This window comes from Bactrocera neohumeralis, chromosome 3 (assembly GCF_024586455.1).
Source record: "Bactrocera neohumeralis isolate Rockhampton chromosome 3, APGP_CSIRO_Bneo_wtdbg2-racon-allhic-juicebox.fasta_v2, whole genome shotgun sequence".
Classification (NCBI taxonomy): domain Eukaryota; kingdom Metazoa; phylum Arthropoda; class Insecta; order Diptera; family Tephritidae; genus Bactrocera; species Bactrocera neohumeralis.
In genome coordinates this window covers 40,085,956-40,111,977 of record NC_065920.1, presented here as the reverse complement: position 1 = coordinate 40,111,977, position 26,022 = coordinate 40,085,956, and the positions used below count along the sequence as shown (strand labels likewise).

Genomic DNA, 26,022 nt, shown 5'->3' with positions numbered 1-26,022 from the left:
GATTGAGAAGCGCGTGTTGTCGCAGTGAATACTGAGTTTTATATTGCTAACACACAAAATCCATTTGCGTCTTATAGTCTACAGTTAGCCGAAATGAAAATATTCTGTAATAGCAAGAAACAGTCTCTAACCTCATAGTTGCCAAATGACTTTAAACTTGTGTTATTTTTACGAAATTGTCCTACTCTGATGGTCATTTCCGATTCGAGTTAAGATGGCAAGAATGGTGGATGATAATAGTTAGTTGCAATTACCAAGTTTGAGGTTTTAAAACAGGGTGATCTATTTTTAGTTGTTGAGGGAAAAATGTAAGTATTAAATCGGCATCTAAATTTGAAGTTATACTGGATTTTGTCCGGAAAGCAATAGGACTCATTTCCTTCCGCCGCCGCTGTACTTTAGAGCTTGCGCGCACCGACTGGATTCGGTAGAGGGTGTTCCTAGCTAACGAACGAGCGGGTGGTCAGTTATCACCGAGTACCTGGAGAGTCAGGACAAACATTTTCGCGCGACGTGTTTCTCTGAGTGGGGCAAGCCGAAAGTGCAGCGTTCGTTAGAGTAGAGGTACGCGATTAAATTCTGTGTGAAACTCGGTAAATCTGCGACAGAGACGTTTGATATGATGAAGCAGGCTTACCCAGATATTGCTTTAGCAAGAAGTGGTGTGTTTCGGTGGCACCAAGCCTTTTTGGAGCGCCGGGAGAGTTTGCTGATGAAGACCGTGCTGGGAGACCTGCGCCTTCGCCAAGTTAACTAGTGTGCGCAAAGTTTTAAACTCAGACCATCGACTAAGTATTCGTTTAATTGCCCTGCTGTTAAATTTATCAAAATCTGTGGTTCATGACATAGTGACGGATCACTTGAACATGCTCAAGGTGTACGCGAAGATGGTCTCAAAAGTACTTACTGACGAATAGAAATTGGGGCGAGTGGAAGTGGGCCAAGAAAATTTTAACATGTTTAAAAGTGAAAGGACTTTTTTTTGCCTTATCCAAGCAGCATGCACCTCGGCACTTTAGTGTTGAGTTGTTTAGTCGAAGAGACCGAAACCCATGTCGTCGTCTTCCTCGGACTCCGACCGAGGCTATTCCGGAGAATGCCAGCGCTGCATCGACGCAGAAGGGGCTTATTTTGCGAGTTTTTAAAGAATTGTAACGACGAAGTCTTATCACTTTCCGGACAAACCCTGTGAGTTTAAAAATATAACAATTTTTGAGAAAATATGTAGTCGGATTTGAGTTTTAGCTAAAGCTAATAAAAAGTTAGTAACTGATTGTGGATACCTATACCACAATTCACAGATCACGGAGATCAGATATGCAGAGTTTGAATCCGTTACTATACTTTGAAATTCAAGATGAAATTCTTAAAAGTGTCCTCATATGTTGAGTAAATGCTGTGAGCTAATCATAAACCTATGGACGCAATTAATTTCGAATCTAGAAAAATTCACTAAGATGAGAAATCCAATATGAATAATTTACAACAAACAATTCGATGTAGTTCTTGCGATCGACTCTGAACATGAACGATCTTGTTCCGTTAGTTAGACAAAACTTCGCGATCTCGCACGAAGCCTAAGCGTCCCATATTAAGCTGCATGAGGTCAACTGCGTTTAGCTCCATTCTTGAAAAAGCTCAAAGTACACCTTTTTAACCGGTTCCACGTTGGCAACAAGTCCTCCGCGTTGAAAAGAAACCACCACTTAATTAAGTAAACAATTACGGACCATTTTTCTGTCAGATAAGTTCTGGTTAACTTAACCAAGATTTCTTTTTTCAGTAAAGAACCTTTTTTTAGCCAGAACTTAACTGACAGATGGCTAACCAGATAATGAGAAAACGATCCTTGAAACCTACAACATTATTAAAGATTTCTAACTAATCATACATAATACATAAGGTGCTTCAAACTTTATAAGAACTTTCCCAATAATTGTTTTGGATTAACCTGCTTTTCCAACATTTTACTTACATAGGAATGTTTCTTTTGTACGAATTTTAAAAAGCTTGACATATCAGGTCGTCCAAAATGATTCACCGCCTTTAGGCCCGTAAATATTGAGGTCTTCGATAGGCGCTGGAAGTGATTCTCACAAATGTACTGCAAGAGGAAGAGGCAAATTATTGTAACCAATTGCTTTAATATTTCATAAGATTCAACAACTCACCAGCATGGTGGTTCTCAAATCGAATTTGTGGAAAAATTGTGTAATGAAAATGTGTATTTCCAACACATTTGTGACATCCTTCTTCTCCACATCGCGCAGCACATCGATGAACCATTCGAAATGTTTGTGCGAGGGACAAATCCAAAGGAAATATACCTTCTTGCATGCCACACCTGAGTACCGGTTCGTGCTTGTACCGAACACCAAATCATTAAGCATCGAGGCATAGGGTGTAACACCTATGCCACCACCCACCATTACCGCTACCTCGAACTTGTACCAGTCCTGGTTGCCACCGCCGAACGGACCTTCAATGCGTATTTTAGGCTGATCTTCTGGATTGTAGTTACACGGGTCAAAGTAATTGCGCAGTTTCCACGTCCATGGACCTTGTGCTTTTATGTGACAACTGAGGAAATTCTCATGCGGCGCTGAGGTTAACGTGAAGCTGTGCATTTCGTGTGGTCGAAAAGCAGTACACGACAAGCGCACCCACTGTCCGGACAGGTATTTTAGATTAGGTGGTCGATAGAACTTGATTTTGATAACATCGGAAGGCAGCAGATCCGTTTCGATAACATCCAGCGCCATGTATTTGGTGCGCAGCGAGACGATTTTATCGAGCGTGTATATAATGCCTGGACCTAGGAAGAACATCCAAAAACGTGGTGGTCCAGTGATGCGCGCCAAACCGTGTATCAGGGACAATAAATACATCCCCACGTAAAGTTGATGCGTATTCCAGAAGAACTTGTATGCCTTCTTGCGTACGGTCGGGTGCGCAAAAACGAATATTATGCACATAACAATAAAGAGCAGTATGCCAGTAGTGCCTTGGGGAAGAAGAATTCAAATTTGTTTTTGAAAAATGTCGAGAGGAATTTATAAAACTTACCGGTAACTGTTTGGAAAAGCCAAAATGTAATATCCGGCTTATAGTCGGAGGCAAAGTGCACTTCCCGTGTAAGACAACGTAAATTCTCGTGAGATTGCGTAGAGACATGATAGAAATTAACAATATGACCGATGGTATGCAGCACCGAGAAGAAGAGCGCGGTACAAGCAGCGATTTTGTGAAATTGTATGTGTGCATCAAGTGGAATATACTGTTGTATGGGGAACTCCTTCAGTTTGGTGATAAGGTTTCTGAAATTAAAATTATGTTGCAGGGTAATTCAAGAAAGATTTACTTCCGCTATTGAGACCATACCTGGACATTGTGAGTAGTAATAACGAGTAGCAGAAGGACAGCGAAGCTGCTGAGCCACGTGTTACGGCAATGCCGACACCCATAATGTGTCGCAGATCCGTATGCTCGGCCATGAATGAGTAGTCTGTAATTATTTTCAAGAATTAAACAAGTATAAAACTCCATTTCCGTAGTTTACTTACGTATGAAGCGCTCTACAAACAGCACGATCGTGATGACGTAGAAGAGAAACAAATAAAATATGTTCTGGCGGTTCTCTTCTAAGAACGTTATATAGCTGTCCCATTTCTCTTGCATCCAATGTCGTGGCTTTTCCTGCATTGGCTCGATATTGAATGAGGTCATACGCGCCACATTAGTTGAAGTGTCGAGGAAATTCTGCTTAGCACCTTTGCAATCCAAACCGATAGCTACAAAGTCACCCTTATATTCTTTCATCATTAATTTGAAGTCCTGATAGGTTAAATGATTTTTATGTTCCAGCCCAACATCTTGGAACATGCCATCTATCAGCTCGGTCACCTGATCATCACCCAAACTGGTGGTGCGCGCCATCTCCACTAGCGAGCGCATCATTTCACTCAATTCACCTTTATCGATGACACCGTTCCGATCATTGTCGCACATATCGAAGATAATACGCAACTTATCGTCGGTCTTGCCACGCGAGAAGAGCACCACAGTCTCAAGAAACTCCTGAAAGCTTATTCGTCCATCTTGATCCTTATCGACAATATTGAACATTTTACGCACAAACATATCGTTCGGCTTCATTCCTAATGCCGCCGCAAACTCCGCTTTTGAGAGACTAGTACGCATAACCGTCATTACTTCGCCATCGGTGGAGGCGTCGGAGCGACGTCGGCGCTCTCCAGGCCGTAAGCCAAATGTTAGCGCATATGCTTCACGGAAGAAATACTCCAGGCGCTTCTGTCGTCTCTCACGAGTTTCAGCACGCGCCAACATAATCTCACGATTCACTTCCACCAGCGTCATTTCTTTTTTATGCAAAAAGAGAAAGTCTTCCAACTTCTTAACGAACTTACGTCGCGCACCATAAGATTCTAACTCTAGTACCAAATCATGATCGTTCGGTACACGCAGCAATATGTATGGCTTCTTCTTAATATGATTTGTCGATGATTCTTCCACTGTGATTACTTCCACATTTTTCAAATTAAAACTACGCAATTTCTCACCCTTCCTATCCACTGTGTAAATGGCAGCCTCCGGACCGAACTTTACCGTCACCAAACGTTTGTGATTCGCATGCAGCCATTCACGCGCCAACATCTTGTCCACCGAACCCTTATTTTGTGCCGAACGCAAGGCTTCTTGGCGTATTTTCAACTTACGTCTTTTGCTATTTTGCAATTTCACCACACAGTATCCAGCGCCAGCGCATAGTATGGGCACAAATCCGAGAAATACGCAAGCATAAATGAACATTAACTCAGAACCAGAAAAGTAATCGTATCCTTCGAGATATTGACAGGGCTCCAGCTCGGAGGCGTTCAGTTGCATGGGCTGTGGACAAGGGTCACCTTCGTGCCACATAAACACATCGCGTTGTATATCGGAGTCATTTATGTCTGTGCTGTTTACAATAATGTCCCACATGGTTATCTGTCGCAATTCTTCGATTTCTTCGCGCGTAAAAATACCATTCCGATCATTTTCAAACCAAAAACGATCAGCGTCACGCAAACGCTCGAATTGTTCCTTTATTACGACTGTGAAAAACTCGCCAGGTTGACCGTATGATTCCAACATACCACCAACGTAGACATCCACATTGTCCAGACGATCATCGTAGGCAGTAATCAGCATTCTGAAATTATTTGAATCTTCATTAATGAAAAGCTTTTTGGACTCGGTTTAATCAAAAATATATACAAATAAAAATTGTTGATCTAGGGGCACACACATAGACCACAAACAACGGATTGACCGATAAAATGAGTTCGTGTCTTTATATCGAAATTGTATTGGAAAAGCATTCTGGGGAAGCATTTGGCAGTGCTGTGCTAAGAGATACGCTGTCTTGCTACATATCAATGGATTCAGAATGGCTTTGGTGCGAGGGAAGTCCGGTAGGGCTCTAATCAGCAGTCACTGAAGGATTTGGTAGACATCCATTTATTCTATATACTATAGCAATGAAGTAGGTTTATCGTTCGTGTGAATAATAGACAATTTGACCGAATATCCATATCCAACTCAAAGGGAACCAAAACAATTAAACCCATTTGCAATTTATTCAGCGTGTTAGCATAAAATACATGTATGCATATCCATATCCAACTCCAAGAAGATTTGGCAGAACATATGAGGACACGTCAAGGAAAACTAAAGGCATATACTTCCACTTTAAAAGGACCTTAGTTATTTGGAGACTTGGCACGGGTCTCACTACAACATAAACTGTATTTTGGAATGCTTGAAGTGGACAACTTTGCATATATGGTATTAAAAACACAATAGGACTTGATGTATTAAACATAATAATAACCGTCCGCCAGTTTAGAGATAGAGATAGTGACCAGATTACCAAGGTGTTAAGTTTACTCACCTTAACAATTCGGGATTTTTCTCAAACAGCTCCGGGTTGATTTCCTTCCAATTATTACGACGCTGTAACCCAAAAGCCTCACGCGCTGTATTGTAATCAGGCAAACCATTATCACGACCACGCATAATATTCAAAGCACCCAAATCACGTCGAGTGAATTCCATCGGACCGAAAAGTTTATCACGGACGTCTGTACACAATACGGGATCTTCACGTTCTGCAATCTGCGAAGACATACCCAGTAGCACCTCCTCGACTGTGGTGTCCGTGAAGAAATCCTGCGGATTAAAAGTCATATGATTATATAATTTAAGATAGTTGGCAGAAAACTCACGCTTGAGTCCCACCAAGTAGAGCACAATCGTATCGCGGGATAGCCCATAGGTGTCTTTTTGTAATTACACTTGGCGTCACGGCGATAGATACCAGGTGGTATCATTGTATGACCGAAGCGGAATGCAGCTGCTTGAAAGATGTGTCCAACACCGGGATGTATTTCCTGCTTATATCCCTCGTAGGGTTTTACTTCGGAACCCAAAAAGGCTGGCAGATACTCATACATAATAACATTTTGTAAACTAGCGATGACCATGTGACGCGCACGTTGAAAGATATCCTCATCACTCCAGTCGGAATGAGCGCGCTTGATGCGTTGCGCGAGAGTGTTATGCCAACGCAAAAAGAGTATGGCAAATGAGAGCACAGCGGGATTTTGATTTGTACGCGGGTCACCAAGCACTGACGGGAAATAGATTTAAATTAATTTACAAGCAAAAATTATGCCAAAAAACTAACTCACAAAATAGACGTTCTGGACTAAGCATCTTCATCACATTCGGCGCTGGGTTGTTGAAGAGCGGTACTCGCATTGTATTTTTAATGGGCATTTTGCCACCCTTCTCCGTGAGCAGTGTGCCATTGTGGAACGACCGCATTGCGTTGAGCCACGCCTCTGAGGTACTGTAAATGAAACTGCCATCAATCCAAGCAGTCATTTGATTTATCTGTAGAGCGTAGATAAGTTTTAGATGAAATCAGGTATAGAGTAACATTAAGTTGCATTGCGTATATTTGCATCATAATTACCTGTTCACGCGGCGCATTCGGACTCTGCCCAGTATCGCGATCGTATGCAGCACGATGGAATGGTATATAACGATCTCCACGACACTCACGATCGTACATTGCATCGCATTTTTCAATCTCAATGCGATGCATCTCGATGGGACAACCCGACTCTGAAGCCATCACTATTTCATTCGCCACTACTTGCCCGAAGAAGGCTAAGAACGCGGTGCGATTGTGCTTGGATGCCAAGCCATCACGGCCGCCCATGAATAAACGACTTAGTCGACGAGTAGACGGACGATTTGAGCCAGCCATGGCGTAAACTCCGTCGGAATATGACGGCGGTGCTTTTCGCACCAAGTGACTATCTAAAATATCAAAGAGGAAGAGTAAGATTAAATAGTCGAAATAGAGAGATTAGTTTTACGAGAAAATTCAACAATGGTCGTGACTTATTAAATCATATATTTTCGATTGATGTACACGTAGTGAGCTACCGTTTGTTTAATGTTTGAGTAATGGTGGGTCTAAGTCCGGTCATCTTGATAAAACCTAATCTGAAGGATTTAGCGTATTCAAATGATAAATTCAGTAACCGGATCATTAATTCACGTAAGCTTAGAAAATTATGCTTACTTTACCTTATGCTGGGCAAACCCGCGAAAGAGACTATTTACATATAAGACTAAATAATCAAACTTTGCCTTTAGTCTGGCAGATGTGGGACTGTCAAGAAAAAAGTTGAGACCTTCCATAATTTAACAGAAGTCGACTCTACAGTGTTCTCTGAGCTTGCAAGAGGACTAGCTGCCCATTAGTAGGCCGCGCCAACCCCCAATGAGCCAGATAGTAAGCTTTACAGCTTTATGGTCTCTGCGATTGCACAGTACCTACATATGTATACATATATAATATTAGGTTGTCAAATATCTCCTTCCCTTGTCTTTTGAATTTCGCCGCTATGTATAAAGCGCTACAGAGCTCGTATCTGGCAATACTATAAATCTTTGAAATGTCTTGTTGTAACCTACAAAACGACGCTATGCATGATTGGTTTGGATTTGCGTTCAACAGTTATAGACGCCGAAATTCGCGCTATTTTAAAGTTTACTATCGTTAAAGGAAACCCCGCTAGAGAAACATTCCGAGAGATTAATGGTGTTTTGGGGGATGGTACTCTATCACTTCGAACTGCGGAGGAATGGTTTCGACGATTCAGAGCGGGTGAAAACGACACCATGGCTAAGCCATCCGGCGAAAGACCTATGACGACGAATACCGATCAAATTATGGAAAACATCGAGTTAGACCTACATGTGACATCTCGTGATATCGCTCAGAAGATGGGAGTTAGTCACCAAACCATTCTAAACCGTGTGCAGAAGGCTGGATACACAAAAAGCTTGATGTTTGGGTGCCGCATGATTTGAGGCAAAAAGACCTTCTGGACCGAATCAACGCTTGCGATGTGCTGCTGAAACAGAACGAACTGGACCCATTTTTGAAGCGAATGGTGACTGGCGACGAAAAATGGATCACATACGACAACATCAAGTGAAAACGGTCGTGGTCGAAGGCCGGTGAATCGTCTCAAACAGTGGCCAAGCCGGGATTGACGACCAGGAAGGTTTTGCTGTGTGTTTGGTGGGATTAGAAGCGAATCATTCACTATGAGCAGCTCGCATATGGCCAGACGCTTAATTCTACCATCTACTGCGAACAACTGGGCCGTTTGAAGCAGACGATCGACCAGAACCGTCCACAATTGGCCAACAGGAAGGGTGTAGTATTCCACCAGGACCACGCCAGACCACATACTTCGTTGATGACTCGTCATAAACTACGGGAGCTCGGATGGGACGTTCTACCGCATCTATCATATAGCCCGGACATAGCGCCAAGTGATTACCACCTGTTCCTGTCCATGGCGAATGTCCTTGTTGGTGCAAAGTTGAAATCAAAAGAGGCTTGTGAAAAGTGGTTGTCCGAGTTCTTCACAAATAAGGAGGGGGGCTTCTACGAGGGGGGTATTATGAAGTTGCCGTCTAGATGGAAACCGATTATCGAATGAAACGGCGCATATTTGAACTAAACCCGATCCCCGTAACACTTTTTATAAAGCATTGAATAAAGAGCAAAAAAAGAAGAGAGGTATTTGACAACCTTATAAGTTTTATGAGGAAAACGCTCGCTCAAAGTTAGCGCCTGAGTTTACGACCAGGAAGATAAGAATATACAGGTGTATATTATTGACCTGATTTCGGTGTGAATATTTAGCTTTTTCCAAGAAGATGTAGGTTGAAACAGTAAAGACGCCGCTGCCAAAGACATCTGCTTGAGAAACGTCACAGTGACAAAGTGCAAAATTAGAGCTGAAAGAAAGAGGGTGATAGAGGATAGAGGGGTGAGAGAGGTTCGGTTACCATTATAGTAAATGATAAAGCTGGCGAATACGAACTTGGTACAAAGGCAGTCTATTGTACAAAATGAATTTAAGGCTCATCTTGAAGTTGGCACGCGTGAAGTTCTTTGCCTTGCGGCAACATCATTTGGGTATTCACCTGGCTCCTTTTTAGCATGAACTAATTAATTAATTAGGGTGTTATCGCCGGCTACGCTTTCGTTTGGTCTAAGCGAATGACACAAAAATAATATTCTATATATTGGGATTTGTTTTCAGTAGCATTTTCTTTTAATATACATAATAGCACAAATTTGTTCGGAATAACTGCCCTACAATACACTTAATGAAAGTTGAATGACAATTAGTCTCATTTCAAACATGAAGGACTTATTAACACTCTGTTACTATTAACCCCATAAAAATAGTAATTCAAAATGTAAAATAAATTAATGATAATTTATTTATACTAACTACAGTGAAGTGAATAAAAGCGGCAAATTCAATTGGGCCCTTCAAAGGCAAACACATTAAAGATATTTAAAAATCCATTAGACACCCACATATTTTTCAAAACAACAGTATAAATTGTAATAAGTAGATATATGTATTCCGCTCACGATCAGCGAGCGCTTACTGTACACGAGCCACGTTGCACACGAATATGCAAATCTGTTTATGTGCGTGGGAGTGTGTGTGTGTACAGCATGACGATATCACCGTAGGGTGCATCGATCAGCTGTGCGCAGTTTAGAGGCTTTGCCGTGCATAAATGTTATAAAAATAGCTATGAATAACAAGTGCAATCTTTTCGCTAGAAAGGGAAACCGGGTCAACGTCACGAGCAGCTTTTGCTTTTGAGATATTTCATAATAGTTGCTGAATTGCAAATTCAAAACGTGTCTCGTCTACCAGTTGTTTACCTACTTACATACAAGCAGACATGCCCATTCATAGGCTAATAAATATTTATCTTCTTGACTGTGTTAGCGATTGTACTCACCAACTGATCCCCAGTCTGGATGCGCTAGATTATTGTACCAGCCATCGTAGCGCTGCTTCTCTGTTAAACTGTACATTTTATCTGTAAAAAAGGAGAAAAAATTGGATCAAATATTAATAACACATTGTTATGTATGCATATAGAAATTTTCTATAAGTATATTGTGACTATAATTTACTATATATTAATATATTATCTCTAGATTAACTACTGAATTTAACTAAGACTATTGGCACCTTGCATTTGTCGTGTTTTATCTAAACAATATGTGTTGAGTTCCATAAAATAATTTAGGTGAATTCATCGTTAAAGCAAAAGAAGGCTGCTATTCCAGAAAATTCCAGCAAATAGAGTATACTTTGCTATAAGTTTAGACGTAAAGACTTTAAAAACATATATTTTCTCGTATACTGAAGTAAAGACTTTAGGTGGATGGCGAGACTGACCAGAAAGATTTTGAAAAAACCTAAAATTTTCAAAGTAAAGTCTGTAGCAGATTCCGTTTGTTAGATGACATTAAAGAGGGTTTCAGAAATAGGAGAAGAACATCTGGGAATATGTAAAATATGTAATCTAATAGTTGGCAGATTTTTCTATAGTAACAGCGTAATGACCTAACTTTATACATATGTAAAGTTTACTATCATAGCCTCTCTTGTAATGAAGAGGCAGAGTGTAGAGTCTAAAGATACCGGTTAAAGAGACCTGTTTATATTTCTCTAACACTTGCCTGACGATTTTCAAGCACCATATCTTTCACTTTTTTAATATTTTCATCACTTGAACAGGTCGAAGGTCGTCCAGAACGAGGCATGTCTTCAACAATCTCTCCAACGTCTTTGAAGGTTTTCTACCACCGTAGGCTTTTGATTTTGATAAAACGAAATCATTGTAAGCCTTTTCCAACATACGAATTTTGGTTATAATTAAAAAGATGTGAGACAAATGTTTAAAAAACTATCGGTCTTGGAATTTCTATACTCGTACCTTTAAACAACATCACATAATTTATATGCATATAATTGAATTTGGTTTTGAGTGAAACACTATCTTCTTCTTCTTTATCGGCGTAGACACTGCTTACGCGGCTGTAGCCGACTTTACAACAGCGCGCAAGTTGTTCTTCTTATTCGCTGTTTGGCGCCAATGGGAGATTTCAAGGGTATTCAGGTCCTTCTCCACCTGGTTGTTCCAATGGAGGGAGGTGGGTATATTTTTTCACCCGAAAACTCGGAACGTCGACTCTTCTGATGTTGTTATCGTCCATGTATCTGCGCCATATAACAGGACGGAAATAGTGAGGGACTTATAGAGTTTGGTCTTCGTTCGTCGAGAGAGGACTTTACTTCCGAATTGCCTACCCAGTCCGAAGTAACATCCGTTGGCAAGAGTTATTCTGCGTTGGATTTCGAAACTGACATTGTTGTTGGTGTTAATACTGGTTCCCAGATAGAAAAAATTATCTACGACTCCGCAGTAATGACTGGCAGCAGTGACGTGGGAACCAAAAACTTTTAATTACTAAAATTAATGTGCAACAAAATACAAATTCAATTAACACCTCAAGTCTCGGCAACTCATGTTTATGGATATTAGTAATTATTTGTTAAGGGCATATGTTGTTCTCTGAAAACAAATGTTTTCGAAAAAGCAATTAAATGACAATGCATTCGGAACTGCAACTAATTAATTACTCAGAAGTGCGAGCGCTCTGCAGGCATTGGCAAGCGTTTTTCGTGTAACCATCACGTGTGTGTAAGTGTTCGTGCCTGGCGCTCGTGCATGAAAATCGTATTTGGTCACAATTTAGCAAAAACTAATAAGTTGACGAACATTAATTATGTCGATGCGTTTTGCTTTGAATTTTTAACTTTTCCATTAAATCGTTAATTGCCGTCACTAATGATTCGGCTTCTGTGTTAAACGCGGCGTACTAGTGTATATGTATACGTATGTATGTGCACATACTTCAAGTATGTCCAATGCCACGTTTAGTTATTCCACAATTAAAATTTACTACTTCAAGGGGTGTGCCTATTGGTTCCCAATTAATTCCTTTTTTATACCCTGAACGTAGTATATTAAGTTTGCCACGAAGTTTGTAACACCCAGAAACAAGTATAATATCTTTATATATATAAATCCTCTGACCGTGTGTTTGTAATTGAACTGCTTCTAAACGGCTGGACCGATTTTGATGAAATTTTTTGTGTGTATTCAAGGAGATACGAGAATGGTTTAGATTCACAATGTGGTCCACTGGAAAATATTTTTTAAATTAATTTTTCATTTGTAAGTAATTGCTAATTTTGGAATGTTTGACCGATAGATGGCGCTACCATCGTAGTATCCAATATTCAAACCTTAAATTGGCGTAAACATGCAATAAACAAAACGATGCCAAAGTAAAAGGCGACATCTTTCATAACGTGGACAGAGTTGTTCGTTCTTAAGTAATAAATTGGGTGATTCAATACATCTATGGGTAGCTATAACATTTTTTTCATACCTGCTAACTATTGGAGGGGGTATCTTGACAGGAAATTTAAAATTTCAAAAAATCTGGCATAAAAAATAGCGGCATAACTGAAGTGTTGATAAAAAGGTCTATTAAAATTTGAGATATACAAAAATCTTTTCGAAGCATTGCAAGACTGATGCCATAACCTTGCCAGCCGATTTTTTTGTCTTTCCACGCTTGAGAACCGTTTCTTAATATGCCACCAGGCTGACAACCGATTGGACTCGATTGATTTCACTGATGCACAGCCCAAATTCAATAGTATTTTTACCCCAAAACCAATTCTTTCTTAACGCACGAAATGCTTTTTGATTAATTTTTGTTGCTTCACCAAAAATGCGATTATTTCTTAACTAATACTTATAATCTAACTAATAGAAATCATATAGATGGTAATAGTAGTACTACCTACTTATGTATCAGCCACAGTAAAACGTGGGCGGGTATATAAATGATCAGCACGATGAGCTGAACCGATGTCAGCCTGTCCGTTTGTCTGTAAATATATGAACTAGTCACTCAGTTTTTGAGATATCGATTTCATTCATACCTTTCTCCACAAGAAGCTACTCATTAGCTTCCATACAAACTGAACGATTAGAATAAGCGTTTGCATTGAAAAATTTTGTTTGATGTGATATCTTCACGAAATTTGGCTTGGGTTAGGCTTGGGGATCGGATCGCTATAGCATATAGCTGTCATATAAGCTGTCCGATCGGAATCAAGTTCTTGTAAGAAACATTTTGTATTGTGAAGGGTATTATAGCTTCGGATCAATCTAGGTTACCTTTTTTCTTGACTTAGTATTATTTATTCTCAACTGGCTAGCACTTTAAGCAATTACGCAACGAAGGCAATTCATGCGTTTGTTTTAGAATTGAAAATTAAATAACTGATTGTAAGAATTTGAGTTTTTCATGCCGCAAAATACTTCTAATAACTGCATTGCATAGGTGTCTATAGCTTGATTGCTTTCAACTCATTACAGGGTGCGCCAGTATATACAAGTAAATCAATAAAACGACTTTGACATTTACTAACCGATTGAATTGGTTAGATAAGTTTTGTAAGCCTCATTTTGGTACAATTCCAACCTCGAAAATTTTCACACCAAAACAATGTTTGAATTTAGGGAAAAAATAACCATTCCAAATCATATTACTGAGCTATATTTTTCCAAACAAATCAGTGGATTGATGTTGACATTGACGATCTTTGGCTTATTATATTTGCCCGTGCGTGCGTGTATTTCGACGTATCAACAAGACGCCAAGTCATTTCACAATATCAATCAAACTCTTCAGCTTTCGAAGTAATATTGACTGGGCATCAACAATACTTGGAAAAGTTAAACATTGTGTTGAAATGTTCACTATACCACCAGATCTCTTGCTCTTTTGAGATTTTTAGGAAAGGTTGCGGGTTACGGGACGTTGAGCAGTGATCCCCTCTTCATTCTCATTCCTCTGCTCATTTTCAATGCAACCAAACTTCAAAACGCTTCCCGTCCAGCTGAGCAGGTATGATACCGTTTGATCCCGAGGAATCAAAGGCATTAAATGTGTAAAGCATCCATGTGAGATAGCACTCTTTCACAAAGTCATGAAGCTCACTAAGGTAGCACCAGCGAGCAGTAACCAGTAGCTGGTTGGGTCCCTCATGACTGGAGACAGGGTTGTGGTAAACTTCAAAAACATTCACAGTCTCTTTTGTTAAATAACTACATATAATGCCAGATTTGGGCATTCCGCGTCGATGGTAAAAAAGATACCTTGCAAGGTGAGTTATCCCCCATGCTCTCGATTATGATCTTACCAACCAACGGTTATCTGAATGAGATAACAAAGTGAGCGAATAAAAGTGGTATAGGCATCAATCCGTATAAAATTGAGCTAGTTTTATTTACTATGAGTTATAAGATCCCACATGTTTCTCTCCTCTCATTGAGAGCCTGTAATCTTCGATTCGTGGATAGGGTTAAATACTTGTGGCTTATCCTGAACAAGAAGCGTTCATGTAGGCCAAACAATGAGAAAATAGTAAGGTTGCCTTAAACTGCTGTAGATGAGCAATGATACTCTATGAATCGGTAGTATAATGTTTTAAGGGGTAGTTGTACGGTGGAGGGCGCACAAAAAACCATACTCTCCAAGCACAAAGGACAACACCAAGCGCTAAATTCTACATGTTACAAGTTGATATTAGGTACAATGAAGCTGGGTGTTGGAGAGTTCCCGATCAAGGGTTTTCTGAAACCCTTCATCACTTCGAATGTACTGCTGACAACCTGTACCACTGCATTGTGGAATTTTCACCGGGCGGTTCCATCTGTGCGCACATATCTGGGCCTTAACCAGATGTAATGAAAAAATATATCTTATTGTATTCCAAAACTAATCCCAATTTAAAAACGCTTCAATTAAATAAAAATATCTGAAATATTATATAAAAGCCGGTTGTTTTTTAAGAAACTTTAAAGTTTGCCTATCAACTTTAAACATATCCCACCTTGTATAAGTATACTGCCTATATGTATAAACACAAATGTTCGATTCCACTATTTTGAACAATAATATTTCGATTAATCATATCATTTGTCGACATAATTTTATAGGCCTTGCTTTTAGTTATTCAACAATGTGCATACATCGGTGCATATATATACGCATGTAATAAAACAATTAATTAAAGCTAAATATGTAAAATATTTAGAGAATTCATGTAAGCTTAAAGCCTACACAGATTAAACTATTTGTCAAATAATAGACTAATGAGAAACAATTCTCTCCAAAACTGGTTGACATTTATGTTTGTACTTATGTACTTGTGTTCATGGAAACTGGTGAATGGGGGAGAGATCTATTAAGTTAAAAATCTTAATTTCATGGAATATTTATAAAGCCCTCAAACAAATTCAAGAACGCACAGAGTCGATTCAGTAAATATTTTTAAGTTTAAAATGCAATATCCCGTTCGAATGCGATATAACACAGGTGACAAGGGTGATAATGCAGCTCTTGTATCCGTTGTTTTTACTGCTATAAGCATTCTAGCTAAGCTATTCCAAAAAAGTCGAACAAATTATACATATATATTAGAAGCATCTCAATTAGAGTTTCTACATTCGTTGAAATAGAGATGGTGAAAGAAACACAAGAAAAATTTTATCTGAGATCCGCTAGAGAAACATTCCGTGAGATTAATGGTGTTTTGGAGGATGGTACTATATCACTTCGAACTGCGGAGGAATGGTTTCGACGATTTAGAGCGGGTGAAAACGACACCATGGATGAGACAGCCGATGGAAGACCTTTGACGATGAATACCGATCAAATCATGGAAAACATCGAGTTAGACCGGCATGTGACATCTCGTGATATCGCCCAGAATATGGGAGTTAGTCACCAAACCATTTTAAATCATCTGCAGAAGGCTAGATACACAAAAAAGCTTGATTTTTGTGTGCCGAATAATTAGACGCAAAAAAAACTTCTGGACCGAATCAATCCCTGCGATATGCTGCTGAAACGGAGCGAACTCGACCCATTTTTGAAGCGGATGGTGACTGGCGACGAAAAATGGATCACATACGACAATAGTCGAAGGCCGATGAATCGTCCCAAACAGTGGCCAAGCCGGGATTGACGGCCAGGAAGGTTTTGCTGTGTGTTTGGTGTGATTTGAAGGGAATCATTTACTATGAGTTGCTCCCATATGGCTAGACGCTTAATTCTACCATCTACTGCGAACAACAACACCGCTTGAAGCAGGCGATCGACCAGAAGCGTCCAGAATTGGCCAAAAGGAAGGGTGTAGTGTTCTACCAGGAACCACACACTTCGTTGATGACTTGTCAGAAGCTACGGAAGCTCGGATGAGAGGTTTTATCGCATCCACCATATAGCCCGGACATAGCGCCAAGTGATTACCACTAGTTCCTGTCCAAGGCGAACGCCCTTGTTGGTGTAAAGTTGAACTCAAAAGAGGCTTGTGAAAAGTGGCTGTCCGAGGAGGGGGTTTCTACGCGGGGGGTATTATGAAGTTGCCGTCTAGATAGAAACAGATTATCGAACGAAACGGCGCATATTTGAACTAAATTCGAACACTGTAACACTTTTTATAAAGCATTGAATAAAGAGCAAAATTGCGGAAGGGAGATATTTGACAACTTTATAATTTGTAAGGGGAAAGGAAGGGCTATATAGGCTCCATACTAGACACGCTGGTCATTTATATACAAGTATACACTTTACAGGATCTGCTACGTTTTCTTCTCGATTTTACAAAATTCCTAGCAAAGTTAAAATGCCCTGTTCAGGGTATAAAATTTTATAAATATCATAATCTGAATTCTGAATCTACAATCAGAATTTGCAAACATAAGTTTTCGTCCAAAAGCTCCCTAAATTCCCTTTATAAGAAAAATTTTAAAAAATAATGATAATTTTCCTTTTTTTAAAAAAATATTTATTCATTCGTCTACATTAACGTTGTCGCTTTCAAAATAGTCCCCATTCGATATTTTGCGCTTATGCCAGTGCTTCCTCCAATCGTCGAAACACTTCTCAAACTCGATTTTTGGGATAGGCTTTAGCTTATTTAGCTTAGCTCTTTCGTCTATATTGTAAAATGAAGGCCTGTAATTTCTCTTTATTTTTGGACTTAGGAAAAAGTCACACGCAGCCATTTCTGGCGAACATGGATATTGATATCATCGGCCTCAACACCCGCGGCGTTAGTTCTGCTTTCTCCAGACTGGACAAGGAGGCAAAGCTAATGGGTCTGTTAGTGAACGAGGGCAGGAGGAAATATCTCCTGTCATCAAACAAACAGTCGTCGCATTTTCGCCACTTGGCTCTCACGTCACTGTTGACAGTCATAACTTTGAACTAGCGTAAACACCAACAACAATGTCAGCCTGAAAAGTTCAGCGAACGCAGGATAACTGCTCTTGCCGAAACGCCACTCCAGCTCTGAAAGTATTCGACGCAGTACCCACCGGGGAAGCAGAGGAAGAGGAAGACCTTCACTCCGTTGGAAGGACCAGGTGGAGAAGGACCTGGCTGCGATTAGAATATCCAATTGGCGCCACGTAGCGAAAAGAAGAAACGACTGGCGCGCTGTTGTTAACTCGGCTATAATCGCGTAAGCGGTGTCTACGCCAATTGAGAAGAAGAAGAAGTAAAAGTCGAAGAATTCACTTTTAGAGCTTGACAAAACGACGCGTATCTGGAAATTTTGACGTGAAGTTTAGCATAGATGTCGCTAACAGTACTATCAACAGAAAAAAAATTACCGATTCGAAAAATACGCGAAGTATAAGTTAAAAATTTACCTTTCAATCACTGATCACAGTAGTAGGCAATAAACACAGTTGAATATGCCTTTCGGGTGTAAAAATTTTCAAAAAAAGTATTTGTATATGGTATATACATTACTCATTTTTTTTGGAAGATTGTTAATCTTAATATTTCGTGAGTAACTTGACGGTTCTTACTCTAAATTGGTGTTGGCTGAACATTCACAACTGACTGTGTGGCAATTTTGATCGTTAACCGGTAAGGGTATTGTTGTTAACAAATGGTTTAACTCTTAAAAAAGCCTAGTCGAATGCATTTTCTCGTTCATGGCCAGCTCTAATTGGTACCCAACTCTACTACTATGACATTTCGAGAGAGTAAAGATATGAAAAAGGCATTAGATGTAAACAATTTTGTTCTATTGTAAGTAAGATCTTCAAACATCTACCTATTGTCCCAAAAATATGAAAGTAATTGGTGCAGCAGTTGTCATAAATAAATTTTTGTTTAATTTTTTAACTATATAAAGACGTACTTCATACCTTAATATAAAAAGTTCAAATATTCTGGGAAATTAAGAAAAAAATTAGACATTCGAAGATTTAATGACGTTAATAACATAAATAATTCTCCTACATTGACAGCACTCGTAGCGCGGTGCTGAAAAGTATTACGCATATGTCGATCATATGTATATATGAATAATTATGCGCTTGTTATGACTTTAATGAGAATTCCGAGTGCATACATATCTAGTGAAGTGCTTAGATATCGATCGGCACGAATGTAAATTCATTTTCGATTTGATTTTGTACAACTCAAGGGACTCAAAAATTCAATCAGCCAGTTTAATGTGACCATCAAACAGCAAGTTGCTCGAATTCAAGTGGGTAAGCGTAGACAACACGGGCGTATTATAAGAATGCACAACAACAACAACTGCGGGTTTAATTGAAAAAGGCAAATGAAATCAAAATTTGCTTAATTTATGCTGTTTGAAATTTGAGAAGCCGTTTTCGAAATTGTACTCATTGCTGTTGGTGCCGCTGTTGTCATCTTTGTTATTATTGTTGCTTTGACGGCGACAGCAACAATTTGTTAGCCGCTTTTATCGCGTTTAAATGAATCGCATAAATAGATTTGAAACACACTGATGAAGCAGGTGTATATATGTTTATTCGTATGTATATATCTATGTGTATTTGCTTACTATTTATGTGGAGTAATGGGTGGTCCAAATACAAACAATATACAAATGTTATATACCCACTAGCAAAAGGTAATAGGTAGTGTATGAGTTGGTAAGAGCCAAAGTGAGGGTCTTACTGCTGAATTCATTGCTGAATTTTAACACAGCGATGTCCTAGGAATTTCAGAACAGATCAACTCACATACCCAGGGATACAAATCGATCAGCTGTACGCATTACCAAGCTATATATCTGAAGACATAAATTAGTCAGTTGTAAGCATTACCGGCTCACATACCTGGGTATTTAGTACTGAAGCGCTCACATACTCAGAGGGCTGGGTCGATCAGTTGTGCGGATGACCAACTCATATGAATAAAATTCGCACATTTCTTGAAGATAACAACAACCATTTTAAAGCGAAATTTTTTTCGTTTCTTGCCCCGCAACCCATTACCAACTCGCTTACTTTTTTCAGTAGTGAATTATTTTGCTACTGGGTAGCCACATTTTATATCCTTATTTGATTATCTCACTGTATTTGTTTTAAGCTAGTTGCTTCATCGATTCGCTGATCATCAATATGTATACTCGGAACTTTGCCCTATTAAGTTTGCCACAATGTTTGTAACACCCAGAAGAAAACGTTGGAGACCCCATAAAATATATATACATATATGTATTTCTAAATGATCAACGTAACGAGCTGAGTCGATTTAATCTTTGTTTATCGTTATATTCGGACCTGAAATGATGTACTTTAACATCTTAAGAAGAATATTCACCCAGTGTTCGGTCTGGAGCCTATCAGACTGTCATGTATTCGGGCCCTATGGCAACAACCGAAGCTCGATATTCCCAATCCACCCATCCTCCAAATTATTTCTAACTTTTCATCAATAAAAAAACGTGCATTCGAACCACCCATTTCAGTTGCATAATGAAGCATGACAGTGTAGAAACCAAAGTGGCAATTAAAGTAAATAAAAATCAAAACATTAAATATTTACAAAATATAAATCTGTTTTTGTACACACGTAGTTCACTTTTCGATTACGGGTGTTTGCTATAGATTTACGAGTAGTGTTGCCATACGCGTACGTGCTCGTATTTCAATTTACCTGAAATAGCGCCATTCATTACCCAATTAAATTTTAAGTTACCAATTTGTCTGAAGTGGCCATAGAAAAGTAAATGCAAACAAAATATAAAAAAATTTAAGTAGACTTAGGAGAGCCGAAAACACTAATTTAGTTATTCGAGTGCGAATCTTTGGCGATTTTCATGTGAAACAAGATACTCTACAAATGTTTGCATACCACAGAATAAATCAAAAAAATATATGTAAAATAAAAATAAAATTAATTTAAAAACAAGAAAAAGCGTTAACCTCAGCTACATCGTAGCTATAATACCGTTTACAGGTGCATTTTTTGCAGCGTGTACGTAAAATGACCTGTAAAGATATTTATCTTGATTTGATCGGTCAGTTTACTTGGCAGCTATATGTATGCTATAGTCTGAATAACATTTTCGGGTATTAAAGCTATACCTAAAATAATTAATTTGAGATTCCTGAGATAGCAATTTATGCCAAATTTCGTGAAGACATATTGTCAAATATCTCCCTTCCGCCTTTTGGTCTTTTGAATTTCGCAGCTATGTATAAAGCGCTCCAGAGCTCGTATCTGGCAATGCTATACATCTTTGAAAGGTTTTGACTTAACCTACAAGACGACGCTATGCATGATTAGTTTGGATATTGCGTTCAACAGTTATAGACTTGTAAACATGGAGTTCACTAACGCCGAAATTCGCGCTATTTTAAATTTTCCTTTGTTAAAGGAAAATCCGCTAGAGAAACGTTCCGTGAGATTAATGGTGTTTCGGGGGATGGTACTCTAGCACTTCGAACTGCGGAGGAATGGTTTCGACGATTCAAAGTGGTTGAAAACGACACCATGGATAAGCCAGCCGGAGGAAAACCTGTGACGACGTGATCAGTTTATATGAAGGATATGTGATATAGTGGGCCAATATCGGCAGTTCCGACAAACGTCCCGCTTCTTGGTAAAAAAAAGGTCGTGTGCAGATAGATATCTTACATTATCATCTCCTATTCTCGCAATTAACATTTTAAATATCACTCAGATTTGAAGAATAACTTTTTATTTTATGAAAACATACAAAACTTTAGAAATTATTTGACTCCATGCCATAATTTTTTATTACTTCACTACATCTATTTGGCATAGAAACTATAATATTTTTAATAACTACTTGTGGAATGTTTAACCAGGCTTATTTTGCAGCTTCGAACAATTTGTTTTCATCTCCATTCACTTCTTCTCCGTCTATCCTTCTATTTGTTATATACCACAGATTCTCAACAGAATTGAGATCCGGCGTTTGAGCTTGCTACATTAGGACATCAATATTTTGAGCTACGAACCGATTTGCCACTGGTTTCGACGTGTGCTTTGGGTCATTGTCGTGTTGAAACGACCATGAAAGTGACATATTCCACTCGGCATGGGGAAGCATCAAGTTCTCAGGCATATCTTTGTATATGAGTCGATCCATATTGCTGTTGACTCGATGATGAGGTGCAACGCCACATCCGGAAAAACATTCCTTTACCATAATGTCACCTCCACCATGCTTAACCGTACCTTGGCAATATCGGGGATCTGACCTCTTATTTTTTTGGTTGGCGAACTCTTCTCATTCCGTCTGAATATTTCTAATTAAATTTTGATTCATCAGAGAAAAGTATTAATTTCCATCGTTTCACTGACCAGTTGATGTGTTCCCGAGCTTTTAAAAGGCTTTTAACTGCCCTATAGCATGCACACGCTGCCGACTTATCTGGAAATTATTTTAGTTCACTAAGTATTTTTGAATCATCATGTCGTATTGTAGCTTTGGGTCGTCTTCCACGATGATGAGTTTTCACAGATCCACTGTCCCTAAATTTTTTTATAATAAAGCTCACCTAAAATTTGTTACAAATGTCTTTTTGTTATAATTCATTCATGTAGTCCTTACTAATTAATTGTTTTAATAGAATTGATTGTGTCTAAGTAGCACGATTCCCTGTGTGATATGGCACGCTGTCTGGTGTAACCGTCAAAACACAGGTCTGTCCGAAAATTCTAAACATTGAAAGACTTACCACGAAAACTAATAAATACACAAGTTTAGGCTCATTATTTCTATGTGAAAGAATGTGAAGAGCGATTACACGTGCACAGGAGTTTTGAATACTGTGCCTTAAGAAACTCATGCAATCTGGTAGCGCTCTCTGGTAGTTAATGCACGATTTAACCGTTAGGTAACTTGCAGGGAGGCTTGAGGAAACATCGATATAGCAATTATAGCAACTACGCTTCGATCTTTAGGTTTGAGAAAACATGTTTCAATACTAATTTTGGCGCACACACTGACCCAAATAGGCACTTTGTGGTCAAGCTATTTCGATGGTTATTTCATCGATGGAATTTTACGGAATCGAGGAGGTTCGAAAACATGTCCAACGAACTACTAGCTATTAATGCGGCATACAATGTATATACAATAAAGATCGAAAAAATTTCTGGAAATGCTTTTGAAGAATAGAAGATTTGGAATTGTTGAAAAAGTTTTGATTTGCATTCAATGTGACCCTCACAATACACCAGGTTGCATAATTTGTTTGAGAATCACCCTTATGAATTCCGGAAAGACGAATTATGAATTTAAGCAAATAGAGTCAGATTTTGAATTTGTAAACTTCTGTTTAACCGAGCTTAGCCATATAAAAGCTTTTGAGGTTTCGCAAAAAACAAACCAAGTATTTAAAAAGCATTTACATCAGTAGACCTAAAACTACCTGGTTAATAAAAACTCATTATAGAATATTCGTGATGGCTGTTTCAACATTAAGGATGTAGGTCTACTTGTGAATCTTCAATTTAGATATTCGGTGGAACAAAGTGACTACGTTTTGAAAAATTTCAAACGAAAGTATTCCAAAAACCGAGCTAAGCTTCAGAAGTTTGATAAAGCCTTTCGAATACCTAGTATTCGGTAAATCAGCAGTTTAGAATTATATTGAAACAGAGTTGCCACCAATCCGTAAAAGTGAAACTTATGCGACAAACGTTAGATGTTAATTAAAAGTGAAAGAAAAACTAAAAATGATTATCTAAAATTGTTAAAGACAAGGTATTTGAAACATCAAACTCAGCTATAACCACGTAATCTCTGTCTACGCCAATAAAGAAAAAGAAAATTAGAAACATGTATTGTATTTTAAGATTTTCTTTTAAAGAGCTTCGGGCGTATTTAAGCAAACATCACGCAAAACTTAACCAGTACACGGAAAAAATGTGTCATTTAAGCTCCAAAAGAGAAACTAAAAATGTTAAAATTATATGTTCAATAAATCAGTTCATCTTAAATTCATGCAATTATGATTCGGAATTGAAAAGAAACACAAAAGCTCGATATTATAGGGCACACTTCTCGAATCTTGTTTTAACGTTGCTACTTTCATTTGCAAAACGAGTTATATTGTCAACTCACCCATCACCTTTCAATAAAAATTATAAAAGCTTAGCACAAAATATAACGTCAAGATCCGGTATCTATTTTTTGTTTCTTTTTAAAAGAGACCCTTGTTGAACAGCATTTGCGGGTTGTTGACTTTTATAGTACTTCCTCTACAAAAAGGCAAATATTAAACAAAAAAACAACACAAGATAAAACAAATGTAAATTTTATATCAAAACAAATGAAAAATCCGTAGCCATCGCCAAGCGATGTGCTCAGAAATTAAGTGGCAAATAATAAAAATCAGCTAAGATAAAACTGGCCGAGAAAAGTGAAGGGGAAGAGACTTTTTAATACTCACACGTGTGTGTTCGTTGAATTCATAGGGACGCCTACTTTCCATAAACCTAACTAGATTGTGTGTTTTGTTGGCTGGCAGTGAGCGCATAAGTCCATAATATTACATTGAGCATATCAAAAAGGCGTAAACGAATTTTTATTATTTTTTTATTATTTGAATAATTATAAATATATATTTTGTTTAAGCTTTGATGCCGCCAGAGCTACTAGCTAGGCTTAAAGTGCATGAATGAACTACCTGTTTCAGTAAATTATTATTAATGTAAGTATGTATGTATGTATGTGTGCATATGTGTAGGCATGTATGAATAGTTCATTGATGTTTTTGCTAATCTCGAAAGCAAAATGGGATTTATAACATCAGATCCGTTGATTAGCTAATTGTACATAGTTGAACGGAACGTACTGAAAGTGAGCTAACGCTACACAATATACCTACTTAGTATACAACAACAAATACAATTCATATATATACTTGTATATTGTACATACATACGTATGTATATGGTACGTTTGCACGTTTCTTACTTAATATTAAGCTGGAATGCATTCCTGGTATAGCGGATCACTACAACTAAGCATACAAACCTACAGTACTTGATAAAAATATGGCACATTTTAATGGAATGTTTGTAATTACTTTAAAGTATTTCTTTTCTCAGTGCTGTGACGGAAAACAAACATATACATATTTCTGGTTGAGGTTAATAAAGTTCTTATAGAAGCAATTTATGCCGGACTTAAACTTGCGACGCTCTCTCTTTATTCAATGCTTTATAAAAAGTGTTACAGTGATCGGATTTAGTTTAAATATTCGCCGTTTCGTTTGATGGTCTGTTCATAATACCCCCCTCGTAGAAGCCCCCTCCTTTTTTGGGAAGAACTAGGACAGCCACTTTTCAAAAGCCTCAAGTTCAACTTTACACCAACAAGGGCGTTCGCCATGGACAGGACCAGGTGGTAATCACGTTTTCACCCGCTCTGAATCGTCGAAACCATTCATCCGCAATTTGTAGTGATAGAACTATTAATCACGGAACGTTTCTCTAGCGGATTTGCCTTTAACGAAGGGAAAACTTGGCGAATTTCCCAATGATTTGATCGCAATATCCAAACTAATCATGCAAAGCGTCGTTTTCGTCACAGGTCTTCCGCCAGAAATCCGCCGACGGATTTGATGCGAAAGTAGTTAGCAATCCATGGTCACCGTCATGTTAATCCAGATTTCATTATGTCATTTACAGATTTTTCAAAAACCATCATCATGGGCGATGTCCTAATGTATATCTACAGAAAAGGAATCGATTTATCGAAATCATCCCCAAAAACACCAAAACAACATTAATTTCACGGAACGTTTCTCTAGCGGATTTGCCTTTAACGAAGAAAAACTTTAAAATAGCGCGAATTCCTGCGTTAGTGAACTCCATGCTAAGACGTCTATAACTGTTGAACGCAATATCCAAACTAATCATGCAAAGCGTCGTTTTGTAGGTTATGTCAAGACCTTTCAAAGTTGTATAGTATTGCCAGATACGAGGTCTGCAGCGCTTTATACATATCCGCGAAATCCAAAACACAAAAAGGCAGAAGGGGCGTATTTGATGGTATTTGCGTAAGTATAAAAATATCAAAATCAGTTCTTAATCGAAAGTATAAAATCCTTAAACATTATGGGGAAATATTTTTGAAT

At 38.5% G+C, this 26,022-nt stretch overlaps 1 protein-coding gene across 5 annotated transcripts in view; it reads right to left on the bottom strand.

Annotated features, from left to right (window-relative positions):
* The window catches only part of LOC126752522 (dual oxidase), an 81,598-nt gene that overhangs the window by 845 nt on the left and 54,731 nt on the right, over nucleotides 1–26,022 (bottom strand). For all 5 annotated transcript variants that reach the window (XM_050463386.1, XM_050463387.1, XM_050463388.1 and 2 more), the window contains 10 exons: nucleotides 10,426–10,506; nucleotides 7,040–7,389; nucleotides 6,753–6,957; nucleotides 6,288–6,691; nucleotides 5,954–6,231; nucleotides 3,564–5,212; nucleotides 3,382–3,505; nucleotides 3,067–3,317; nucleotides 2,172–3,004; nucleotides 1,976–2,104 (listed from right to left, as the gene is read on the bottom strand). In XM_050463386.1, the coding sequence (XP_050319343.1) occupies nucleotides 1,976–2,104; nucleotides 2,172–3,004; nucleotides 3,067–3,317; nucleotides 3,382–3,505; nucleotides 3,564–5,212; nucleotides 5,954–6,231; nucleotides 6,288–6,691; nucleotides 6,753–6,957; nucleotides 7,040–7,389; nucleotides 10,426–10,506 (4,304 nt within the window). The remainder of the gene's footprint in view (nucleotides 1–1,975; nucleotides 2,105–2,171; nucleotides 3,005–3,066; nucleotides 3,318–3,381; nucleotides 3,506–3,563; nucleotides 5,213–5,953; nucleotides 6,232–6,287; nucleotides 6,692–6,752; nucleotides 6,958–7,039; nucleotides 7,390–10,425; nucleotides 10,507–26,022) is intronic.